Below are 24496 nucleotides of genomic sequence, written 5' to 3'. Positions count from 1 at the left end.
TTCTTTTAATCGGTTCTGCCTCTTTTTTTTCTCCATCTACTCTCCCTGGTAGTTCAAAAAATTGAGTGACTACGTGCCTCACTGGAAGGCAACAAACAGAAGTGTGAGGAAGAGATTTGCAAAAAAAAATGAACAATTTCACTGAGGTTAATTATATTTAATACGTTTGAGATGTGCGAAGAGGGAAGCAGTCAAGCAGCCATGTGTGATTTTTCGACAAACACCTTTCTAGCAACGCATCTTATGTCATCACTCGTCAGCCGGTGAGCAGAACCAATCCGGGCGCGTTACCTGTAGCAACAACCTCTCATCTCCCTCGATGACGGCCTGGTTCCACTGGATGACTTCGGAGAAGGGCAACTCCCAGCCGTTGCTCAGCAAGACTGGGATGCAGGCGGCCTGCGTTCGCACAGATGAAATGAGTGAGTGAGGCACGGCAGGCACAGCGCGCGGTGACGCGGTGAAATGTGTCCTCTGCATTTAACCCATCACCCTGGGTGAGCAGCAGACAGCCATGTCAGGCGCCCGGGGAGCAGCGTGTGGGGACGGCGCTTTGCTCAGTGGCACCTCAGTGGATGCTTGGAGGATCGGGATCCGAACCCGGCAACCTTCCCATTACGGGTCCGCTGTGTGTGTATTTTATGTCATCTTGTGTTTCTTGTTCTGAGTAAGACGTCACGAGCGGTGAGTATTCATTTATGTCACAAAATTCATTTAGTAAAAAAATAGAAGGACCTGCTTGTATGATCTATGGTATTTCAGGTCTTATATATAGCTTTGGTTAGACAAAGGTTGTCCGTCATGTAATGTTGACCATATTGACCATATTGACATAGAAAAGGCACAATGACATGTCCTTTAAGGGTGTGACAAGAGAAAAGGAAGTCACAAAAACCAGCTTCCCTCCCACATCAGAAGGCTTGTTGAGTTAAAAACCAGTGACATTTTACCTTCACACTTTGACTAATCGTGACTCCGTTCCAAATAACTGTCACTTAACTTTCGCCCGCGGTATCACACGTGTCACCGTGCGCTGTGGTGCAGCGTTTCACAATAGCAATCACTTCACTCCGCAAAAATGCGTGGGCACGCGTAGACGTCTCGGGACCGTGCCCACCACCAGGCCAAACACGCGCATTATGAGTTCAGGCCTTCCCCGATGGGAATGTGAAGATGCCCCATGCACTACGTGCTACGTGGCACGAGGAAAACGGGGCCCCCGCTGAGCGGATGCATGTGTTCGTCTAATGAGGCTTTTGATGAGAGTTTGATGATGGTGGTTTTTCTGCCCATGTCCGTGCAGCCCGTGTCCCTGCACTTCGGAGGGCCGGTCGCACAGAAAGGGTCCAGGCCTGATAATTAAACACACAGGGGAGGGAGGGACAGCGGGGCGACCGCAGAGAAAACACTGCTAGAGACGAGAAAAAAAGCGAGGGACAACAAAACCTAGAAGAAAGTGCGCTTTGATGTTTCTCCTCAGCCCCACTGCCTTATTTACTTCATTTTTTTTTAAGAATAATGTTCAAGTGTCTCTCTTTTTTTTTTTTTTTTTTTTTCCACCCATTTTATTTTAATTAAATTGCAGGAGAAACGCTGTCTAGATCAAAAGCAGCTCCCTCTAGCAATGCGATCCCAATCGGCCGCTTTCATCTCGGACAGACATTTGTGGCCCCAGGTGACGGCCGGCCACTTTTTTTGGAGGCCATTGTTGCAGCCTGGGGCTTTCCCGGTGCTCCATCCCGGAGAAGCCAGCTCGGGAGCGGGTTTGGCTCGGGCCATGTGTTCCCCTGGCTTCTCCTCCCACGGCCACTTTGCATGAGTGGATGTATGTGTGGGCTTGTTTTTGTTGGTTGCACCGGAGGAGGCCAAAAAAAAAAAAAAAAAAAAGCGCTGGAAGTTTGGGGGGGAGGGTGGGGGTCGACTTTCTGGAAGTTTCCACATGAAGTTTTTTTGGCTGGCATAGAAAAGATCTACACAGGGCTGAGAGTGGACAGAAAGCGAGGGAGCAGGAGGGGTTGCAGCGAGGGCCAAAACCACCGCCGCTCTGCGGATTTGCCCATTCAGCACAGATCAGCAGCACATTCACAGGCGCTACACACATGCTTCCGGCACATGCACACGCCTACATAGACATGCCAGCGGCTGCTGTTCACCCACTGCACTGTCCGCACATGAATGGATCCTCGTTCTTTTTTCGGGGTAGCGGCTAGAGGAATTTGCACGCAAAGTTTGTAGTTTTCGTGCGCGGTTCTGTAGTTTCCCATTGTTCCCATTGATTGTTCCCAGTTCGGGCCATTACTTCGCTCTACTGATTTCTGCTATCCATTTGATCCATAGGAAAAGCGCAATTAGAAAAAATATAAGGCAATCTCCCTTTTAGCCGTAAGGGCTCGGAAAATTAAATATTAATATTTCAATATTATTGATGAAGGGATTTTTAAAAAGTTCCAACGACCAACTACTTTTTGCAATGAAGGAGGATGAGGTAGAGTTTTGTTATTTTGAGGGGCAGGGATGACATTTCATTTTAATTTAAAGTTGAATAATTTGTCCTGCAGGCAACATTGTTGATCGTGTGCAACAACATTAATTGTTCCAAGAAATGTGATTAATCTTTAAATGAAGCCAGTTGGCCTGTTGGCCATTGGAAGAATCACAGTAATAACTAATTACATTACATTAATGAGCAAATTAATATTAACATGTCAGTCAAATGTCATTTGCCCAATGTGAGGTTGCATGTGCAATATGGAAAAAAACAAGGACTTAAGACGGTGAAATCCTTGGGTGCACAGAATCTCCTCTGATAAGTTCATTCCGGGCCACGGTTAATAATACAGCAAGGTGCTGAAGGGATCGTACCTGCAGGGACTCCAGGAAGCGAAAAGATCCCAGGCGTCGCCCTCGAGGAACCAGACAGAACGTAGAGTTATGGAGCAGTTCCTGGTAGTCGAACCTACGAGAGCAGACCAGACAAATAAAGGGAGAGAACAGGAAAAAAAAAAAAAAGAAATGAAATAAACAGGAACTCTGTCCAGTGCCAAGAAAGACTTGGGCCCAAGGAACATTGCTGAGGGTTGTTTTGATTCCAGTCAGCCACTGTCCTTCCCCAGATCCTCAAACCCGTCGTCCCTGGCAACCATTTTACCATTTCTAAGAATACGCTGAGGAAACGGGATCCTGCACCTTTGTGCCAATGACACGATTGCATGGTGGGCAGGGAGTGCATTGTGCAAAGACTGGGGGGGACGACTCCTGGCAAGGGAATCCTGTGCGTAAAGTTGCTGCTTGTGTAACGCCGGTTTTGATTTCATGTCATTGTGCTATCAGTGACCCAAGATTTGACTAATTTCTCAGAGTGACCGATGCAAAAATGGTATATAACTAACCACACAATCCCTAGCGATGTTGCGCCTTAAAACCAACCCAAACTGATCTGGAAAAGTTGACCCCAATTTTTTTTCTATCATTAGTTCACACCAAATCCAACGAGGCTGGCGTTGGAAGTATTCCCATCATGTGCAGCAGCCTGAGACGTACGGGCACGTAACTATAGTGCAACAAAAACCATCCCTTCAAGATTCCTAGCGCTGTTTGTATTTCGCCACCTCCCCAGGTCTCGTTGAGCCACCAAATCCAAACCCTTAAAAAAAAAAGCCACAGAGCTTTCGTCTCCAACAGTGAAGCTAAAGGTAGTAGAAGCATAACCATTTCCGTTTGCTAACACAGTTGGTCAATGAACTGATATCGTCTGTTAATTTCTCTCGTGATGTTTCACTTGATCAGACTGGATCAAGTGAAACATCACGAGTCCCTTCGTTCTAGTGAAAGCACCAGCCTGAGCATTAATGGAGATTTCTGTTTGGCTGAGGTATGAACCTCATTAACTTAGTTTGGTTTCGAATTCGCTCTGCACATGAGGGCCTGTGTGTTGGTGTGTGGGAGTGATGTCGTGAAAGTGAAAGAGCCCTGTGTTCATTACTGTAGATCATATCAACAGTGCCTCCTTTTCTGGGCAGGCCCTTCAAGAAGCTCAAACATTCCTCAATGAAGGCGCCTTTATCGGAAATCTGGCGCTCAACGTGTTTTGCCCACCAAAGGGACGTCCAAGTAAACAGGGCCGCCATCCTGGCCTCCCTTCTGTGCGTTTCTCTGTCGCCTCTAACGGCCATTTACAGTCCTCCACTGCTCCCCCCCAACTCGCTTCTCAACAGGGCCTCAGAGTCCTCCTCAAGGTCACAAATCCTCTTCAAAAGCAGCAGTTTTCCTTCGTTTCAGGACGGACAGACATTCGTTAACGGCTTGTTGACGGCTGTCAACCTACATGCTGAGTGTGTGCTACTGGACATGATGTGGAGGCACCTAATGACGACTCCGAAAAACCTCGGACGAGGAGAGGTGACAACCAGACCCTCTAGGGTGACCATCTCAGGGGCTAATGAGCCCCTTAGGACCGATCAGTATTTAGGCCAAGCAGAATTATCCACACGTCTCCCACTCCAGCTTTGAGCCACAACCTTTATCCAAGCAGGATCACAATGTTCAAGATGTAATTCCCAAAATTACAGATTTTTAATCATTTACCGATGGGATGCAGGTTCTTGAAACTCCAGAAACCAGTTGTTCCAGATCCAGTTGTTCTTATGAAATGTTCCAACACTTAAAAAATGGTTTGTGGTTGGTGGACAAGATGCAGTTTTACAGAGATACATTAACCTTCTTTATAAAAGATATTTAAATATCAGAAAAATCCACTGTTTCAAATGGATTTGATGCAAATAATAGTGTGGTGACCACAGGGAAGCCTACTGAGCAACTGCAGAACACCAGAAGTTTAAATGTCCCCCGTTACCAAATAAGATAAGATAAACCTTTATTTATAAATTTATAAAATTTATTTATAAATTTATTTATAAACCAAATTTCACTTTCTGAGATGATTTAACATTAATATGACTTCCCCTAGCCTGTCTATGGTCCTGCAGTTTCTAGAAATGGTGATAGGTGTAAAGAGTGCTTTGGTCATTCTGCTTCGCCATTCAGAGAGCGGCAGCTCAGACGGTTGGATCTGGAATTTGTTCCCTTATGTCGTCATACAGGGAATGGTTACCTCCCCTTTTTCATACTTTTTTGTCCACCCAGAGAATTTCCCATCCCTCCCCTAAAACCTTATCTCCACCGAAGCATTGCAGCTGATCGATGATTGCATGTAAAAATGAGCACAAATGTATTTTTTAGTTCCGTCACGTGAGACTCTGAAGAACCAGTGGGTTCTTCAGAGTCTCACAACAACTTCCTGTCTGCACCAAACATTGTGGTGGGTGAACGGTGTTGATGACGTCAACTTCTACAGGCCGCTCTCCTCCTCGTCCCGCCTCTCTACTCCTTATTTGCATTTAAAGCCACAGACACCGAAATGGCGCGTCCTGGGCAAAGTTTTATTGTGGGTCTGGCTAAAAGTGGCTGTAATTCTGCACCAAGTCATTTTTGTACCATTATCAGAAGTGGTTTTGAAAACAGGAGTGAATTTTCAGGCACCATGTACGTAGATGCCTGAAAATGGCTCCACTTCTCCTTTAAGTAGAAGAGTGTTGAGGAAGCCTGCATGGTTTGTGTTTGGATTGGCTAAAGCACCGTTTTTTACGGTGGGCTTTCTTAACTCGTTATGACCTACATTTCCTCCCCAGTCTCTTCTGAATTGTTCGCCTCAGTCAGTTTTAAAGAAGCTGCTCACGTTTAACATCGAGAACAAATACATCATTTAACACAGCATTTTGTTTCCAGGAAGGGAGCTTTTTCTTCCACTCTTCATTCTGTGCCTTGTTTGGAGGCTTGCATTCTTCAAAATCCTCCTAAGGGTCGGTCCTCTGGTCTTAAGATGTATTTTTATTTCCCTGGTCCACAAGAACTGCATGTCTGGACACCATGCAATTTTATTTGGATTCATTCCCGTCACTGAGCCCTGCAGAGCCAGGATAATGGACATGAACCTTCTGAACCGCCTAATACGGTGCATTTTATCGAGCAAATTCCAACTGAATGCATAAACGTTTAGCAGACTTGTAACCAACGCTACCTGTCCTGCAAGTTCCTTTAATACTTGCTTTAGTTGCATGTGAAGCTTAAGTCATCTTATGTCAAATCGCTGAATGTCTCTACTGTGATTAGACTTGCCAGGATATTCTAATCTAACCGATGTTGAGAAAAGATAAGCTCCTGGTTTTAATATAAGCTTGGACTCAACATGAACCACATCACCAGAAAACATGTCTTGTGGGCGTTGGTGGCAGCGCGTCAGCACTTCCGGGGGTGGCTTTGACATGCAAATCTGTCTATACGTGTGTCCGTGGCACCAGTGCACGTGTTCACCGCGGCGATGTAGGAAGCGCCGAGCGCCTCGGGCGTTCGCTTAATCTCCAAACTGGGCGCCTCTCTGGCTGCCATGCTGTGATTTCTGCTGTTGCTTATCAAGCGTTATAATGAACTTCGGGAATTCATTTTGGCATTCAATATGTACTAAACCATTTCTGCATATTATATTGTAAACGTTGTGTCGTGTTTTATATATATATATATATATATATATATGTGTGTGTGTGTGTGTGTGTGTGTGTGTGTGGAGAAGTCTTTACAATATGCAAGAGGGAGTGTTATATCCTGAAATACTGTCACTGCAGGCCTGGAATGTATTATTATTACACAGTCACCTAGTCAAGCATAGACAGTGTTCTATTCGTCTTAGTTAGGCTGTCCTAGTTAGGGTACCGGGCCAGCGGTCCACAAATGTACCTCTATAACCAAATGTTTCTGTACAGGTTGTACAATGCCACCGGCTGCCGCTGCTTCTGTTTCATCTCCCCAGGCCACCTCCAGAGTCCAGTGAAGAGACCACCAGATGGATCCCTGTCCCTAGCAATGAACTGCTGACGAGACAACTTAGCATGAAATGTACCAGAAGGTCACCACAGCCACCAGCTAGAGCTTCATGGATCTTCAAATGGACCCTCAGCATAATAATGGACATGCAATGTACACCATGACACTGGACTAAACTACTACTCTGCACTGTCCAGCTCTATACTACACTTTGGACTTTTCCACCACTACAGCTGTTGGACTTTATTATTTTCTTGGACAAATCATCATCAACCCTGCACTGACACCAATTGCAGAAGGGTCAAGTGTTGGGCCTGTCAAAGCCCATTGAGACATACTGTGTATGATTATGGGCTGTATAAGAAATCAATGTTGTTGTTGTATTATTGTGATTAAAAATTTATTCATGATGATTGTGGCATTAAATCAAAAGTTTAATCCACAAACTCACTGGTCCTAGGCATCGTCAATCAGTCCCTCTTAGTTGATTGATGTCCCCCCATGCAGGATGTTAGGGTGAAATGCAAACACCAATAAAGCTGAGAGTGAGACTGTCACCTTTTGCAACACAGCCACCGACCCCTTGAGGAGGGTGAGAAGCTTGTTAAACACTGGAGATGAGTGGGTGTAACCGAGCGGTGGCCCACCCCACCGCCGAGCCACTACCTTCGCCTGGTATTCCAGCAGTTGCAGGCAGGGTGACACCGCTCGGCATGCTGGGACAGTTTTTGGGTGACGAGAGACGGGAAGAGGTAGTAGAAAACCGCGCTGCCGCTCTCCCCTCTCTCTACCTGTGCGGCGGCGCCACATTAAACATTGATGCCCGCCGTGAAACGGTGACTCACGGTTCCCACGGAAACAAAAAGGGGGCAGGCCAGGGGCCATCGGGGAGGTTCTGCTGGGTCTAATATTGTCTCATCATGTAAGCGGCGCAGCGGTTGGGAGTCACGCCGGATTTATCAGCCGCTGATCTAAATACTGGCGAGGATTACGGCGTCACAATGACACTGTTCATTATACATATCTTCTAGAGCACAAAGCCAGACAAACACAAATCCCTCGGTCCTTAAAACAAGCAAACTAAGCTGCACGAAAATATTGGAATGTATTCTTTTTAATCCTGAACGTGACAGAGTTCTTTTTTTTCTGAGCCACGACTCCTATTTAAAAATGAATTGACACGGGGCATGTGGAGCAACCCGCCAGTACACTGTGCTTACAACGCAGAGTCAAGCGGAGGCAGGATTAATTATGGGGCAGTGGTGGCCTAGCGGTTATGGAAGCGGCCCCGTAATCAGAAGGTTGCCGGTTCGAATCCCGATCCACCAAGGTGCCACTGAGGTGCCACTGAGCAAAGCACCGTCCCCACACACTGGTCCCCGGGCGCCTGTCATGGCCGCCCACTGCTCACTCAGGGTGATGGGTTAAATGCAGAGGATAAATTTCACTGTGTGCACCGTGTGCTGTGCTGCTGTGTATCACATGTGACAATCACTTCACTTTATAATCCATCCCTTTATTTGCAACAGTACAGGCTGGTGTGGATATATCTTTGCCCCAGCGCCACGGGCCAGACGTCACAGATGAGTACAGAGGGGTGACCTGCACAAGCCTGCAGAATCATTACATATCAGCAGGACAGGAGCGAGTACGTAGACGAAGCCACCCGCTGAATCCCATCCCAAAGGAAACGTCAGCCGAAGGAGACGCTTCTAAAATATGTCTTCCTGCAGCTTATTCGTCGCGTGACGAATAAGTTATAGCAGTGGACCGTCTCATGTTAACAATGCTGGAAAGGCTTTCAAAAAATGTAGCCAAGCCTCTGAAGAATTTTAATATGTACACACCTTGTTAGAAAAACACCAATAAAACACCAAACATTAATAAATCCCTTGAAGAGACCCTCACCTTTTTGGCTTAATTTTGCTAGATGGTGTCCACCCTGATCGCGTATTAGAACAATGCCAATCTCACAGTACCTCAGTGCCAGCTTGGCAGTTTGGGATTTGAACCTTCAACCTTCTGACCCGTAACCGGAAGGTTGCCGGTCCCAAATCCCGAACCACCAAGATGCCACTGAGGTCTCCTTGATCAAAGCACCGTCCCCACACGCCTGTCATGGCTGCCCACTGCTCACCAAGGGTGATGGTCAAAAGCAGAGGACACATTTCGTTGTGTCACCATGTGCTGTGCTCCAGTGTTTCACAATGACAATCACTTTCACTTTACTTATGACCTGGCCTTCAGTTACCAGATCTTAGACCATAGACCATATCACTGAAGTATGGCAGGTCTTTTTGAAGGAATGGTGCCCGGCCTGCTCTGCTTTTCATTTTCTCCGCCACCGCTGTGTGTGTGAGCCGACTTGCGACACCTTGTAGACAGAGCGTCAAGAGAAAGTGAAATTAAACGGGCCGCATTTCACTCACTGAAGGACTAGGATCTGTTTTTTTTTTACATAGAACATACAGGAAGAGAAAGAAAAAGAAAGGGAGAGGGAGAAAATGAGGAGGAGTTGCACAGAGGCCGGCCACAGTCCCGCTGCAGCTCTGTCTTATTATAGCAGTAACAAGATCCCTAATCTGTGGCTTCTCTCTCTCTCTCTCTCTCTCTCAGTCCATCCCCTCCTCTCCTCCCCTGCCCAGCCTAATCTCTGCTCCCTCAGCTCCAGGCTGTAATGTTGTCGGGGTGCGTGTTAGTTATAGAGGGGCGGGGCGCGGCAGCGTATCGTATCGCATCGCAGCTGGAATCTTGGGGAAGACAGAAGGACAAGAACGAAAACAGCAAAAGCCGAAAAGCGGTGCGGAAAACAAGGCGCCGTGAAACGTCAGCCATCGGCTCCCATACAGAGGGACAGAAATGAGATTCTGGGGGGAGGCAAAAATAACCAACATGTTATAACATGTTATAACGTTCTGATATCATCTTGAGATAACCCCTATCACCTGGTCTTCCCATCGCTAACTTGCAGAGTCTGAAATGCAGAATCAATTTTTCTTTTAGTTAAGATGACCAACAGAAGCAAGTGCATTCGGTCATTTTGAGGAAAATGTGGGAAGACACATCTAATCATTTCTTTATTATTCATTCCTGCATCATTCCAGAACTTTACTGCATCATCATCAGTAGCGTGTATGAGACAGGCTGGTCCAGACACATCCTGGAGACTGCTACTGTCTCCATGGAAACCATTTAGGGACACGGTTCCCAGGTATAACACCAGTTAAGGGTATACCTGCCCTCCACAATTACTCTTGTACTGGAATGCTGTGGGCTGAGTGTGTGTGTGTATTTAATCTGATGAAGGTCTCTGCTGTGTGTGTGTGTGTTTTTAAGGAACTCCTCCCCATGTCACTGACCCCCCCCCATCTTCTGTTCTCTGTTCTCTCTGGCTTCTATCACTTTCTCTCTGTAATTCATACACACACACACACACACAAACACACCGTTCGTCCGGCCACTCCTGAGTGCACTGATGGGTTCCATATCCCGTCGCCGCGGCCGCCGTGCACAGGAAACCGCACGTCTAAATTCGGCAGCGTTCTGCCATTTGTCCTGGAAGCAGTACTGAGACGCCACGAGACACTGAAATATACAGCCTACCGCTTCCCTCTCATTACATACGCTCCGAGTGTTGGCCCTTGCGTATGGACATGGACGCACATGTGGGCAACGTTTTACATGTCCGCTCAAGCCTCGTTCGTGTGGGACGTCTGCACTGTCTGTCCACCCACTCTGTCTGTTAATTACAGAACAATGCAGATAAACCGACTAAAGCCCTTTAATCTGGACCGATACAGCCCTTTCCGCACGGATTATCCCTTTACACCATCGTTTAGCCCCGAGACCTCTACACACCAACACATACACACCTATGGCAATGCGGCACAGCACCGGTGGTGAGGATGGGTGGTGGGGGACGGGCTTTCCTCAGCCTCTACAGGAAGAAAAGACATTATATTATATATATATATATATATATATAGAGAGAGAGAGAGAGAGAGAGAGAGAGAGAAAGAGAGAGAGAGAGAGATGAGAACACACCGCTGCCCATTAGGCTAAAAGCCGAGAGCAAGCCGGGACGGAGCCGAGATGTCGAGATGAAGACAGGCGGGCAGATGTGTTCTGCACGTTTTAGGTGTTTGTTCACTTAACGTTTCATTGTGATGCTTCCTCACGTCATGGTCATGAAACACATCAAGCCCGTCATGCGTTGTCTCCGTAAAATGGTCTGCACAATTTCACCGTACAAAAGACTCGATTATGTATCTTAAGGGCGTGTCCCAACCCTAACTTAGGGTAGAGTGCCGCTGTTTCCGTCTAGCACTTTCAGCCTCTGTCATCATGGTAAATGAATGTTACAGATGGGCATGAATATTTAGCCATAGTTGCTATCTGCTAGCGGCTAAACAGCAAATGTCAAAATTCCTGCAAAGTTGTTCAAACTGGAGCTTTACCAGCGCATTCATGTGCTCAACGACTGGTAAGTGAAGTTGTATGTCAATGCTATTATCAATAAAGTTTCAAATGTGCATTGCATTTTAGTAGTTTAGTCATGACAGGCCAATAAGAATTCACCTAGACCATGGGTGTGCAAACTACGGGCCGCGGGCCACATCCGGCCCAATGGCCTTTTTAATCCGGCCAAAATATAGTCATAATTTTAATGGCTGTGATTTAAACTGGTCCTGTAATGCCCGGCGTTCCACCAGGTGGCGCATTGGGTGCAGATGGAGCGCTGAAGATCTGAAGACCCGAACCCGACCTGCTTTTACACTGACTTGCGCGGTAAATGTGCAGGCAGGTGATGTGTTTCAACTAGTGAGAAAGATGCACTAGTAGGGGTGGTTAACACACTCGCCTATGAAATAAAAGACCCAGGTTCAAATCCCACTTACTACCATTGTGTCCCTGAGCAAGACACTTAACCCTGAGTGTCTCCAGGGGGACTGTCCCTGTAACTACTGATTGTAAGTCGCTCTGGATAAGGGCGTCTGATAAATGTGGTAAATGTAAATGCAAAAATGTTGAGGAGTTCAAACAGACTCTAGTCTATGGCGATTATGTTTTGGTTGCAATGCCTTGGGTGTGGGACGACTTTAATAACCAAGACGTTAATAAATGTATAAACGACATATTCTTGACAAAGTAAAAGAGCTGTGTTCATGCCCACATTTGAATTATAATAATGGCCTTTGCTTGCCGCTCATTCTGGCTGGAATAAGAGCTTTTTACTTGTACAAATACTTTTACTTGTTGTACTGTAGCCAAAGTCAACACACCCATTTTTTCACTTGTGTCAATAATACTGTGCATCATAATCTGTAATCTGTAGTGTGTACTCTTTACCACCAGGTGACTGTGCCAAGGCCGCAAAGCCAAATTCCATCGTTATCCATATAAATTCCGTTAATTTTTGAGTATGTGCTCAAAAACCAATGCAATGAATGCAGGATACTGAACGTGACTGTACGAACATACAAGTATTCCATCGTTATCCATATAAATTCTGTTAAATTTTGAGTATGTGCACAAAAACCAACGCAATGAACGCAGGAGACGGGCCGCGGCCGTACGAATGTACATACGTACGTAGTTAACAGCAAGTATATTTCTACCTCTGGCACCACGCAATGGAGGTGGCGCCCAACCGCCCACCCAAACCTAACTGTGTTCAGCCCGCATGTAACACACATCTCAACATGCAACATTCCACTGTTTACATCCAACCCGCTCATTTCCTTTATTTTAATCTGGCGAGCCTCTCTCCGAAGGGAAGGCCGAGCAGCGTTACAGAAGGCATATTTACATCCACTATTGGTGTTGCTGTTCATGTCTGACATTTTTTAAAAGTCAACGTGGCCCCAATGCAGACCATGATATACAGTAAAGCAACGCAAGATAACCTCACGGTGAGGTTTTAATCTGACGTTTGTGAAATCCGTGTTCTTTCTGCCGCCGACTCGCTATCAGCATCCAGACAGAGGCGTCTCTCTCCAACCGCGTCCCAGCACGAGCGAGCCCCCCCCCAATCCCTCATCTCTCCGCTCGATTTTAAACACTTTATCCCCAGCGTCCATCACGCGTTCAAAGCGCGCGGCTGCCAGCAGACGCCACAGCGACGGGGAGCGCGGCAGCGAGGGAGCGACTGTTTATTTGGGAACATACGCTGTCAGGCCACCTTCTCTGGCGAAGGAATCTGTGATGAATTATTTATAGTACATTTACACATCAATGACACATTTCAATTTTTTTTTTTCATGCCTCATGAAATTTCCCTTCCCTTGCAACTAAATAAACAGTTGTGTCGTCACCACGCACAACAGCGAGATTTCGGGAATGCTGACAGGTGTCCATCACACAATAAGCACCCAGGTAACCTGATGCTAAGTTAACACATGGCGTCCCAGAATGCTCCCAGAAGACAAAGGGATGGTGCATCTGTGGTCATTCAAAGAAATTCATTATAGCCACTCAGACCTTAAGCAAACAGCGTGCACTTGTCCGCATTTATGGGGTTGGGGGGCGCAGCAGTAGCCACAGCTGCGCCAACAATCTCGGCTAAATGCACCGCCCGTGCACAGGTGGAGCTACAACTGGCAATGTGCCGCTTGCCATTAACCCCCACGCCACCATGACCTCGGCCTCTTTCATTCCCCCAGCTCATCCAGCCCCATTTCCTTCACAGCGAGACCTCACAGCGGCGCACGGGGCGGCACAATGGCGTCCCGTTGTAGCAGCGCGGTGCCGCGGTCGTGCCATTTGCGCAGCTTTGTCGGGTGGTAGCGACCTCGCGGCCCTCTGGTTAATAGGCCCAGCTATAGCTTCCACCCCATCAAGACCTCATTTTTGTCCTGTTAGACAAGGGTTGGCAACTCTCATGCACATTTTCGACATCAATCACAATCACACTCGGAATCTCACCCAGTAAATTTCACACCAAATTGAAGGCCATTTCCATTTATTATTCACTCACATGATTGCTGTTGATCATTAAACCAGATCAGAGGATATTATCTGCAAAAGCTCTTACTAGGCCGTAATTGGTCTGAAATTTTACTTAATAGCTTGGGTGGAGTATTTTGAGACCATTTGGGCTAGTTTGTAATCTGTTTTAAAAGAATATACAGTTATAATATTTTGAATTATAATATTATATTCAAATTATAATATCATAATATTAATTTTAAATTTTACTCCACATCTTTTGGAGATCATATTGTGCCATTAACATTAAATCCACAATTAAACCTGAGGATAGACAACAACACATATGTATATGTATTCAAATATATGCACATGCATATGTACAAGGTGATTTGAAGACTTAAAACTGGCTAAAGTAACATAGTAAGGAAAAATAAAGGTGCCACGGTGCCCCTTGATCAAGGTACCGTCCCCACACACTGCTCCCCGGGCGCCTGTCATGGCTGCCCACTGCTCACAAAGGGTGATGGTTAAAAGCAGAGGACACATTTTGTTGTGTCACCATGTGCTGTGCTGCAGTGTTTCAAAATGACAATTCCTTCACTTTCACTTCAAATGGATGACCTCTCCTAAACACTTTATTTTGTGACTGAAATTTTCAGTGAACATCAGTGAACCTTTTCTTGCCCTTCAGCATGAGTATTACCTAGGTTGCTGCTAGTAAATGTGACTTATGATGTATGTTCTGGAGGGCTGGTGCTTGTTATCTGAGCTGCCGGTGCGTTTCCTTGTCTTTGGATTTTGGACGTACCTGCTGGACATTGATTTGGACTTCGCTCAGCTTGTCACCCCTTCTTAAATGTTTGCTTTAGAAATACAACACTGATATGAATCAGAGGAGTGGATATGTTCTCTAATCAAGACAAATACCTTTTAGAAGCCAAAGTGGTACAGTGGCTAAGTTCCACACAAACAAGGCTTACTGCTACACATATAACGTACGCTACTGAAGGCATCAAAACTATGAATGAACACATGTGGAGTTATGCACTTAACAAAAAGTGGAGACCTGGCCTCCACAGTCACCGGACCTGAACCCAATCTAGATGGTTTGGGGTGAGCTGGACCAACAAGTGCTAAACACCTCTGGGAACTCCTTCAAGACTGTTGGAGAAGCATTTCAGGTGACGACCTCTTGAAGCTCATCAAGAGAATGCCAAGAGTGTTCAAAGCAGTAACCAGAGCAAAGAAACTAGAATATAAAACATGTTTTCAGTTATTTCACCTTTTTTGTTAAGTACATAACTCCACATGTGTTCATTCATAGTTTTGATGCCTTCAGTGACAATCTACCAATGTAAATGGTCATGAAAATAAAGAAAACACTTTGAATGAGAAGGTGCATCCAAACTTTAGGCCTGTACTGTACCTCGTTCCAAATTCAAGAATACTCTACAATTCTACATATACACCCATGTTGCTGATTGAAGTAATGAGTGAAGTAAATCTAACTCTGGATGAAAGTGGAGGGTCACCGAACGAATGTGAAGGTCACGTGATGCACACGGCAGAGCGGGCTTTAGAAATAAAGTGGACACGGCCACTTGAGTCAACATAGCTTTCCCGATGGCAAAGGTTGTTCCACAAACTGGACGCACAGCGACCGCACAAGTGAGCTCAAGTTTAGTTAGTGACTCTGCTCTACAAGTAATCCGAGAGTATCGGCAATTGCCTTGGTCAGCACTCTTTTTAAAATTTGACTTAGTCTTCTCAAATAAAGACAAAAAAAACCTTAAACTATTCAAAAGCAATTGTATTGATTTAACCTGTGCTCTTCTACATCAATAAACCTGTTTCTGATGAGGTTCCGTTTGCGTTTCTGCTTTATCATAGATGCAACTGGGTTTGGGCCAATGAGGGAATTTTCATTATTGATTACTGCATAAGTTGTTAGCAAGCATTTCATCAATCAGTTGAGTGCACTGGTTACAATAAGAAGCAGGCATTCAAGTTTTATTGAACCTTGAGAAGAAGAAGAAAATCGTCATGATGGGAATTTTTACGAACGACAAAATTAATATGGCGTGTGAGGCTGTTATCCACACACCTCATGCGTTCAGATTTTATGGAATCCCATTCACCTTCCATGTGGTCACTGGACGTTCAGAAAAGGCTAACAAAGAAACAAACCCCACCAATGGCCTGAGACACTGCAGGCGCAGAAGCAGGTGAAAACCCTCTTGTTCAAAAAGAATTACAGACAAATCTAACACTTACACACGCACATGCGTACACATTGCACAAACAATCCAAAATACATTATAATTTTTCTTCGTCTAGCACCTAACAGTCTCTGAGCATGCTCCATGCTGACAAGTTGGGCCTTATCAGGGCTCTTAGTTTGTAAACTCAATATTCTATAGAAATCGAACGAGAATTGCTGGTGTCTTCCTCTTGTAAGTCGCTTTGGATAAAAGAGTCTGCTAAATAAAGCAAAGTAAAGTAAAGGCGCGAGTCCACCGAAACCTTCTCTCTGCTCCCAAGGAACAAGAAGCACCCACAGAGCTGTTCTCACCACAAGGCATATATTTATTGCCACTTGTGTTTGTACTAAAAGCTTCGGCACCCATTAAGGCTCCAATAAATTAGCATTTCGGAGACTTAATGGCGAATCATGGTTCACCGAGGTCTTCTTGGGCCCTGAATGTGACTAGATTTTTAAAAATGGCACCCGGGCCGTTTCTTTTCTTCAGAGTGTCGAAGGAAGAGCGCGGTGGGTAATAATGGATGGCTGGTTCACAGCGGGCTGCCAGAAACTGAGCGGAGGGGAAACACGGTGAGAGAAGAGGACAAAGAGAGTTGTAGATGTTCACTGCATAAGGAGGGGAAGGCGCATGACGGTGATTCATCTGTCTCCGTGGAACGAGAGGAAGGTGCGAGAAAGTGTGAAGGAGTGAGGGAGGAGAGAGCGAGATTAAATGCGCCGCTTTCTGGCCAGATGAACACGTAAAAGAAATCTATCACCTGCGAACTGGTGGCAGGTAATTCACATTACCGCTTATGGTTTATGGCTCTGACACCGCCACTGTGGCTGTTCTTTAATCAGCTTGCGACACTCTGCCGAGAGGGAAAAAGCAGACAGAAATTGTATGTGTGTGTGTGTGTGTGTATGGGCAGAAGCAAATTAAGTGTTCCGAAACCACCAAGTCTATATACAGTCAACCGCCCTGTATCAGGGCCAAGGCCTAATGTGCAGCCTACATGAGATCCTTTGTAGAAAAAGTATATATACACACACTGCTCAGAAAAATAAAGGGGAACACAAGAATAAGACATCCTAGATACAGTATGAATGAACAAAATATTCTTATTAAATACGTTGTTCTTTACGCAGTTGAATCTGCTGACAAGAAAATCACACCAAAATTATCGAGGGAAACCAAATTTATCAACCTATGGAGGTCTGGATTTGGAGTTACACTCAAAATTAAAGTGAGAAAAACACACTACAGGCTGATCCAACTTTGGTCAAAATGAGGCTCAGTAGTGTGTGTGGCCTCCACGTGGCGGTATGACCTCCCTACAATGCCTGGACATGCTCCTGATGAGGTGGCGGATGGTCTCCTGAGGGATCTCCTCCCAGACCAGGACTAAAGCATCCGCCAAATCCTGGACAGTTTGTGGTGCAACGTGGCGTTGGTGGACGGAGCGAGACATGATGTCCCAGATCTGCTCAACTGGATTCAGGTCTGGGTAACGGGTGGGCCAGTCCATAGCATCAATGGCTTCGTCTTGCAGGAACTGCTGATACACTCCAGCCACATGAGGTCTAGCATTGTCTTGCATAAGGAGGAACCCAGGACCAACCGCTCCAGCATATGGTCTGACCTCGCCAGAGGTCAGGCTACCTCTGGCGAGGACATGGAGTGCTGTATGGCCCCCAAAGAACTGCCAAGCTGGAGGATGTTGCAGGCAGCAGAACGTTTGTCACATGTGCTCTGTGTCGACCTGCTTTCATCTGCGAAGAGCACAGCGCACCAGTGAAGAATCTGCTAATCTTGGTGTTCTCTGGCAAATGCCAAACGTGCTGCAAACCTGTGGACGTCGGACCTCATACCACCCTCATTTGAGCAGACACATGCACGCTGGAGGCCTGCTGGAGGTCATTTTGCAGGGCACCATTATTTAATGGGTAATGTCACCCATCTAACACTTAGTTGTGGAAAAAAAAGTGTAAAAAAGGCAGAGACGCGAGTGAAACATGAAACCTGAAACATTCCGTTGCGCTGCTTTCTTTACAAGGAAACACAATTCCGGTGTCTCGGCGTTCCATTATCACCAGGCGAGCCTTGCTCCGCTCCCCATGTGTTGTGTCAGCAGCGGCGGCTATTTCCGCACGGCCTCTCTGGGGACGCGCCGTTTACTCTCTGTTTACACGACGCCCCTGTGGTCTTGTAGGCTTTGGCTGAAGGTGATGGAAACCGAGACGGGGAGGGAGAAAAAAACCCCAAAAAAACACTAATTGTCCCCATTCAAGTGGTGCTTTTTTTAACGACTTCGAGGCCGGAGCTGTTAATGGAGAGCTCGGGTGCCGCGAGCGGCGTAGTCTACCTGATTTACACGCGGAGTTAATCTGAGGTGAGGCCGAGGACTTCTTGTGTGCTGAAGTCTGATTTATGGGCTCAGATTTATTGAAGCACCTTTAAATGGGTGCAAAATAGTAATAAATACATAACATGGCTTTTGATGGCTCTTTGAGTTTCTGCACTCATTAAATCGTGTTTCTTGGCAGTGCAGGCCAGAGTGTGTCAAATGCTGTTTTGAAAAGAATGATACATCACTTTCATACTCATCTACCGAAGTCAGTAAAGCCTGGTCTGGAATTTTATATAATGCCTGTATTGAAGACTGTAGTGGGATGGGAAGCCTTCCTAATATGCTTTCTTGGTTTTCAAAAGATCGACTGCTGCCGAGAATGTTCGTTTTTGTGACTCTCTGGAACTCATCTCTCTCTAGGCAGGGGGCAGGATTGACCTGACCCGCAGACTGCACTTTATCAGGGGAAGGCCCTGAAATTTACCCAGAACCCCAGGCCTGAAGAACGACAGGACTCTCTGGCTCGACATCTGGGAAGTGCTCAGAGCGGCCGTGGCGGTCGGGTGTTGAGCTGCTGCTTGTTGGTGAGGGAGGTGTGGGTGAGGGACACTCTGCCTTTGTGTATAAAGGCCTTAGTGTGATTCCACTGGCCGAGCTCCAGGCGGGGTCTCTGACATTCATTTCTACAGCCCTGGAGACAGAATGTAAACACCCCACATACACACATACACACACACACACACACACACACACACACACACACACACAACTGTCGCACACATTCACTTCAAATACAATATTACAAGTAAAGTAAATATGAATGCTATGCTAATGGAACTAATTTTTTCCATTTAACTGGCCCTTGGGTTCATTTTCAGAGACATTTTGGACACACTGAGAAAGATGTAGTGTGTTGAATGTGTTCACAAATAAATCAAATCAGACTTGTTGAATCAAAGCATTACTAATCTATCTGTCTACATGGTCCTGAGATGATTATAGCAGAGATAAGCATTATTAGTAGCATAAAATGTACAAGGAAGGACGAAAGGAGGAAGACATTGGTCAGTGTTGCCAGATTGGGCGGTTCTACATTAAATATTGTGGGAAATTGATAGTCGGGAACAGGTATCGAGGAACCCAAGTCTTACTAATGGTTACTAATGGACAGATGGTTTTGGCTGTGTCTCGGTGCAGTTTGGCATTAATTTGGTCGAAAATAATCTGGTGTCTGGCCACACTGCCTGCACTGCCGTTGCACATGTGAAGGGGGTTCATTCATACAGAATGAAGGTGTTTATAGAGACATCTTCTGGGTCTCAAAAGCGGTGACCCAAACAGAAAAAGAGTCCCATTACTGTTACACATTTAAATGACAGAATACAGCTTGCAAAAATTGCCGCTACGTGCTGGCATTCAAACAGCACTACTGCGATGCAAATTTCATGTGATGCGTCGCATGAAGAGCCCTCTGAAACGAGCTCCTCGGTAGAATGGGACAGTGTGTGCCGATCACTTTAGTGAGAATCACGCACCAGCCGCAGCCCACACACACATTGCTATTCTTTAAATACAAGATGCCTTTGTCTCCGTGTGGCATTTTTCTCACAAAGCGTGCTTTTGACTGATGGGACGGGCGTGCGGCGTGCGAGCGAGGCCTCGGCGGCACGAGATCCGCCTGTGTTTGTGACTGCAGCTATTTAAAGGTTGCTGGGTGCATGCAAGGAGTCAGCGGGGCGCAGGGAGAGTATGAATAAATCTGCTGCCCTCTCGGGAGCTTGATAGTTCGTGATTGAGCCACGCTGAGCTCACCGCTTATTAATGGAAACTATGAGTCGCTTCTGTTTTCAGTGTGTGTGTGTGTGTGTGTGTGTGTGTGTATATATGGGTCATTTTTTATTTTGGCCTTTAGAAAACCTATAATAAGAATTTAAAATTTAATGTATAAAGATTAATTGTTAATTGCGTATAGAAACACATCATGATAACAGTGAGAGAACACAAATGAGTCTTTTAAAATATCATGATTTGTTAGCCTGCTAATGCCAGTTGACAAAACTACACATATGGTCCAGCCCATACACATATGGGCTGTTTGGGCAGTTAGTTCGAATCCCGGCTTGGACCTTGTGTGCGAGGAGTTCTCAGGGTTCTCTGGTTTCCTCCCACCATCCGAAGACATAAACACTAGGTGAATGGTGTATGGGTGTGTGTGTGTGTGTGTGTGTGTGTGTGTGTGTATTTCTTCTCCTGACTAAGGACTAAGCGGTTAAAGAAATGATAACCAATAAACATATTCTCCATTCCTTAATTCTTTTTTTTTGCCTCAATGGAGGCCACAATGGAGCCACAAGTTTCCGTTTGAGTCGCTATCACTATGGTTACCAAGTATGCAAATCATAAAACAATGATCCCAGATTTTATTTTATACTGTATGGTGGTGGAAATGACACTACATGGACAGAAAATATCCATAATACGTTTAATTGAATCATGTAGTACTGCTTCATGTTTATTCAAATTGAAGATAAAGAATTAAAATAATGATTGATCTGTGGATGTTTAACACCCGTATGTTTGAGTTTGAAATCTCACGGCTGGTCCATGGGGACTCAGCTAAGACAACAAGGCAGACAGCAATTAGCCAAGTCCTGCTCATTATAGCCATGGTTACATCCCTCCATCCCGAGCCGCCGGCACATCTGTCCCGTCGTTCTAGTAGCTGGATGGTTCTCTTTCGCGGTTCTCTTTCCTCTCGCTCTATAGCCCTCCCTCTTCAGACACACACACAAACTCAAGTCTTGTACCTTTCTGTCTTGCCGCTAAATCTATTCCTCCTTTCTTTTCTTCCCTGTTCATTTTTCCTCTACCCCTTTTTGCTTCATCTATAAAAACGAACTGTCAAGGCTGCCTCTTGTGCTGTCAGCGGAACAGAGGCTATAATATCTCTTCTTTTCACAACTCTTTACCCCGTTCACTCCCTCTTTCGCTCGGCCTCCCTCCCTCCTTCGCCCCGAGTACAGTGCATCCTTGTTGGGGCTGTAATTAGCAGCACAGTTAATTAGACACGGGGCTCAGAAAGAGGAACTCTCCTGCTGCGACGTTCTCACAGAGCCGTGCTCTCTTTCGTTTTCCCGCTTCCCTTCGCACTCTCCATCCCTTCGCCTCCTGGAAGGCGCGGTGGTTATCAGGGCGTGCAACGACGCCGGTAGGGGGAAGACCGTGGGGGCGGCAGGGCAGGCCACCCATCCGTGGCCCCACCACTGCAGGAGATACGCAGATCTGCACACAGACACACACGCTCGTCCGCTTCATGCTCTGCCCCACGGCACTTAATACGTGGCTGCATGAGCTGTAAATGACGAGCGGTCCAATAATTCCACAGAAAACCTTTTTTATGGGGCCAATGGTTTTTGGTGTCATTCAAAACGACTGGATTATCGATGGTTTCTAATTGGGTAGGAGCTGGCTCAGCGAAACGTGAGCTGGCCTGAGAAATGCAATTTAATTAAAATTCTAAGTCCATTTTTGTTGTCCATCACTTTAAGGACAGTAGCTACTTCCTCCGTCAATTTCTTTTTTCTTTTGCTACACACGTTTTCTGTGTGTGTGTGTGTGTGTATTTTACTATGATTTGTATTTTCGGCAATGATCTGCATGTGTTTGACTCAATATGTGCCCTGATAAATCCCTGGCATAATGATTAGAACCCATCACAAATTCTTGAATTCATGGACTGAAAATTTTTGCTAAAAAAAAAATAGGGAAATAAACTTGATGTTCTTCACAATTGTTATTCAACTCGTCTGCGCGATACTATTCTGCGTATGTTCGCGCTTCATGCTTAAATGTAGTTCTGCGTCGAATGAGCACACGCACCCTACCCTACACTTCCACCCCACCCACTCCGCTTACTCACAACTGTAAAAATAACACTTCCAATAATAACACTTCCAATAAGCCCGGGCTGTTAAAAGAACAAACGCGGCCTCAGTGAAAAACGGTCGGTCGGGGGGACAGGAGGCTTGTGCATCTGTGGGGGGGGGCTCGGGAGTGGCTGTTTTCACGTAATTGTGCCCCCGTTGAGTGAGCCGCCATCTCGTCTTGCAGAGGGAGGAAGGAGACGGAGGGAGGAGAGAAGGATAATAATTTTAAATGGGGATGAGCACGCAGGAGACGGGAAGAAAATGAGAGATGGGAGACAGCTGTGTTACAAGGAGCCCCGGGGGGGGGCATGATGTCAGTGCAGAGATTATTAATAATAACACAAAGTTATGAAGAAGGACGCCCGGCAGTCCAACAATGCATTTGTAGAGTTGAACAATCGGGAAGTGATATACAGAGCGATAGAAAGCGAGAGAGAGGAAATGAGAAAGTCTTTCCTGACCAGAATCCAAAAGAAGAAGAAAAACGTGCCACGAGTACAAAGAAGGCTGTATTAACTAAAAGAAAAATTCGTGTAATAATTAAGTTTGAATCAAGAACAACAGTGATTCTGAAGCTGTCACACACAAACACATGAAACCATTACTCCTTATTAATGGTGGTCAATGAGCTCAGACATCGAGGTCAACTTTGTGTCTTTAAACCTCTAAAGCCTCCTATTTTCCAAAAATAATAATATATATATATATATATATATATTTAAGCAGCCCTCCAAATATATATATATATATATATTTAAGCAGCTGCCAAATCTGGAGCCCAACCTGCGAAGTCAATGGCAGGTATCAGGGATACATAATGAACAGGTAGATTGGGCCCCAAGCATAACCACACTTTCTTATGACATAATAGACATAAAATTTGAATAAGATGGAAAAAAACATTTAGATGAGGTATAGTAAATTGGCTATTTTGTCACTGAAAGACAAACGTGCAGCAAAAACATTTGGCAGACGCCCTTATCAGGAGCGACTTACAATGTGCTCCCATGTTACCATCAATGAAATGATCAGTTCTGGTTCACTAGGACCCCCAACTATGAATACAATCTTTTTATTCACTCTGTTGTAGTTTCTATACAGAATTCAGACAATAAGAAGGTTACAAGTTCATCTAAATATTCTTTAAAGAGGAAGGTCTTGAGCTGCCGTGTGAAGGTGCTCAGTGACTGAGCTGTTCTGACCTCGAGGGGAAGTTCATTCCACCACCGAGGGGCCAAGACGGAGAAGAGTCTAGATGAGCGTCTTCCTTTTACCTTCAGAGATGGAGGGACCAGGCGAGCAGTACTGGAGGCTCGGAGTATACGAGGTGCAGTGCGAGGGGTAATAAGGGCTGTGAGGTAGGATGGTGCTACTCCATGTTTGGCTTTGTAGGCCAGCATCAGTATTTTGAACCTGATGCGTGCAGCTACTGGGAGCCAGTGGAGGGAGCGTAGCAGAGGGGCGGTGTGGGAGAATTTGAGAAGCCGGCGGGGGCAACGTTTCTCGCGAGCCTATAACGGGAAGTATCTATGGCCATGACCAAATGAGAGCACAGGGCACGGGAAAAATCACCGCACAAACAAATTGCAGCGCTTTGTCGGTCTTCCTTTTGTACAACTTCTGTTTCAGAGGTTTCCCATGTCACTTTCTTGCGGCAGAACGTCGTTTCAGAGAGCAGTCTGGGGTGTGAAGCCTTAACGACCCGATCACAAACCAGAAACTCCTTTGCGTAGCGCGAACTGTACAGCAATCCAAAGACGTTGAAAGCCAAACATTATTTTTCCCCACATTCTAATCTGAAATACAGAGTATCACAGACACGAGGAAGGTATGAAAATGAGTTTGACTCAAGTTGATATCTGCTCATGGGAAATAAGATGGCGTGTCCCATCTCAGGCGGGTGCGAGGAGAAAAAAAACCAGCAGAAATTCCTGGGCAGATCAGCACCATGTCATTTTTCCAAGCCCGGGACTCAATTTCCTGTTTGGCTGCCGCAGGGAACGTGTGCTCCGCCTCCCCCGCCGCCGCTGTCAGGAAAAAAAAAAAAAAAAACGTGGCGCGACCCCGAGAAACCCGGAATATAGAACAAGATCTTCCTCCCGGCGTGGCCGCCGGCCAATCGATACGCGCTGATGGAGCGCCTGGCGGGACCGCGGAGGGTCCCGAAGCCA

General features: G+C 45.9%; 1 protein-coding gene across 2 annotated transcripts in view; it reads right to left on the bottom strand.

Annotated features, from left to right (window-relative positions):
* The window catches only part of ext1c (exostoses (multiple) 1c), a 41919-nt gene that overhangs the window by 4197 nt on the left and 13226 nt on the right, over nt 1–24496 (bottom strand). For both annotated transcript variants that reach the window (XM_028963416.1, XM_028963417.1), the window contains 2 exons: nt 2863–2956; nt 292–399 (listed from right to left, as the gene is read on the bottom strand). In XM_028963416.1, coding sequence (XP_028819249.1) covers nt 292–399; nt 2863–2956 — 202 coding nt within the window. The remainder of the gene's footprint in view (nt 1–291; nt 400–2862; nt 2957–24496) is intronic.

This window comes from Denticeps clupeoides, chromosome 20 (genome assembly GCF_900700375.1).
Source record: "Denticeps clupeoides chromosome 20, fDenClu1.1, whole genome shotgun sequence".
Lineage (NCBI taxonomy): Eukaryota > Metazoa > Chordata > Actinopteri > Clupeiformes > Denticipitidae > Denticeps > Denticeps clupeoides.
The sequence above is the reverse complement of the archived record's forward strand: the minus strand, read 5'-3'. Positions and strand labels throughout refer to the sequence as shown.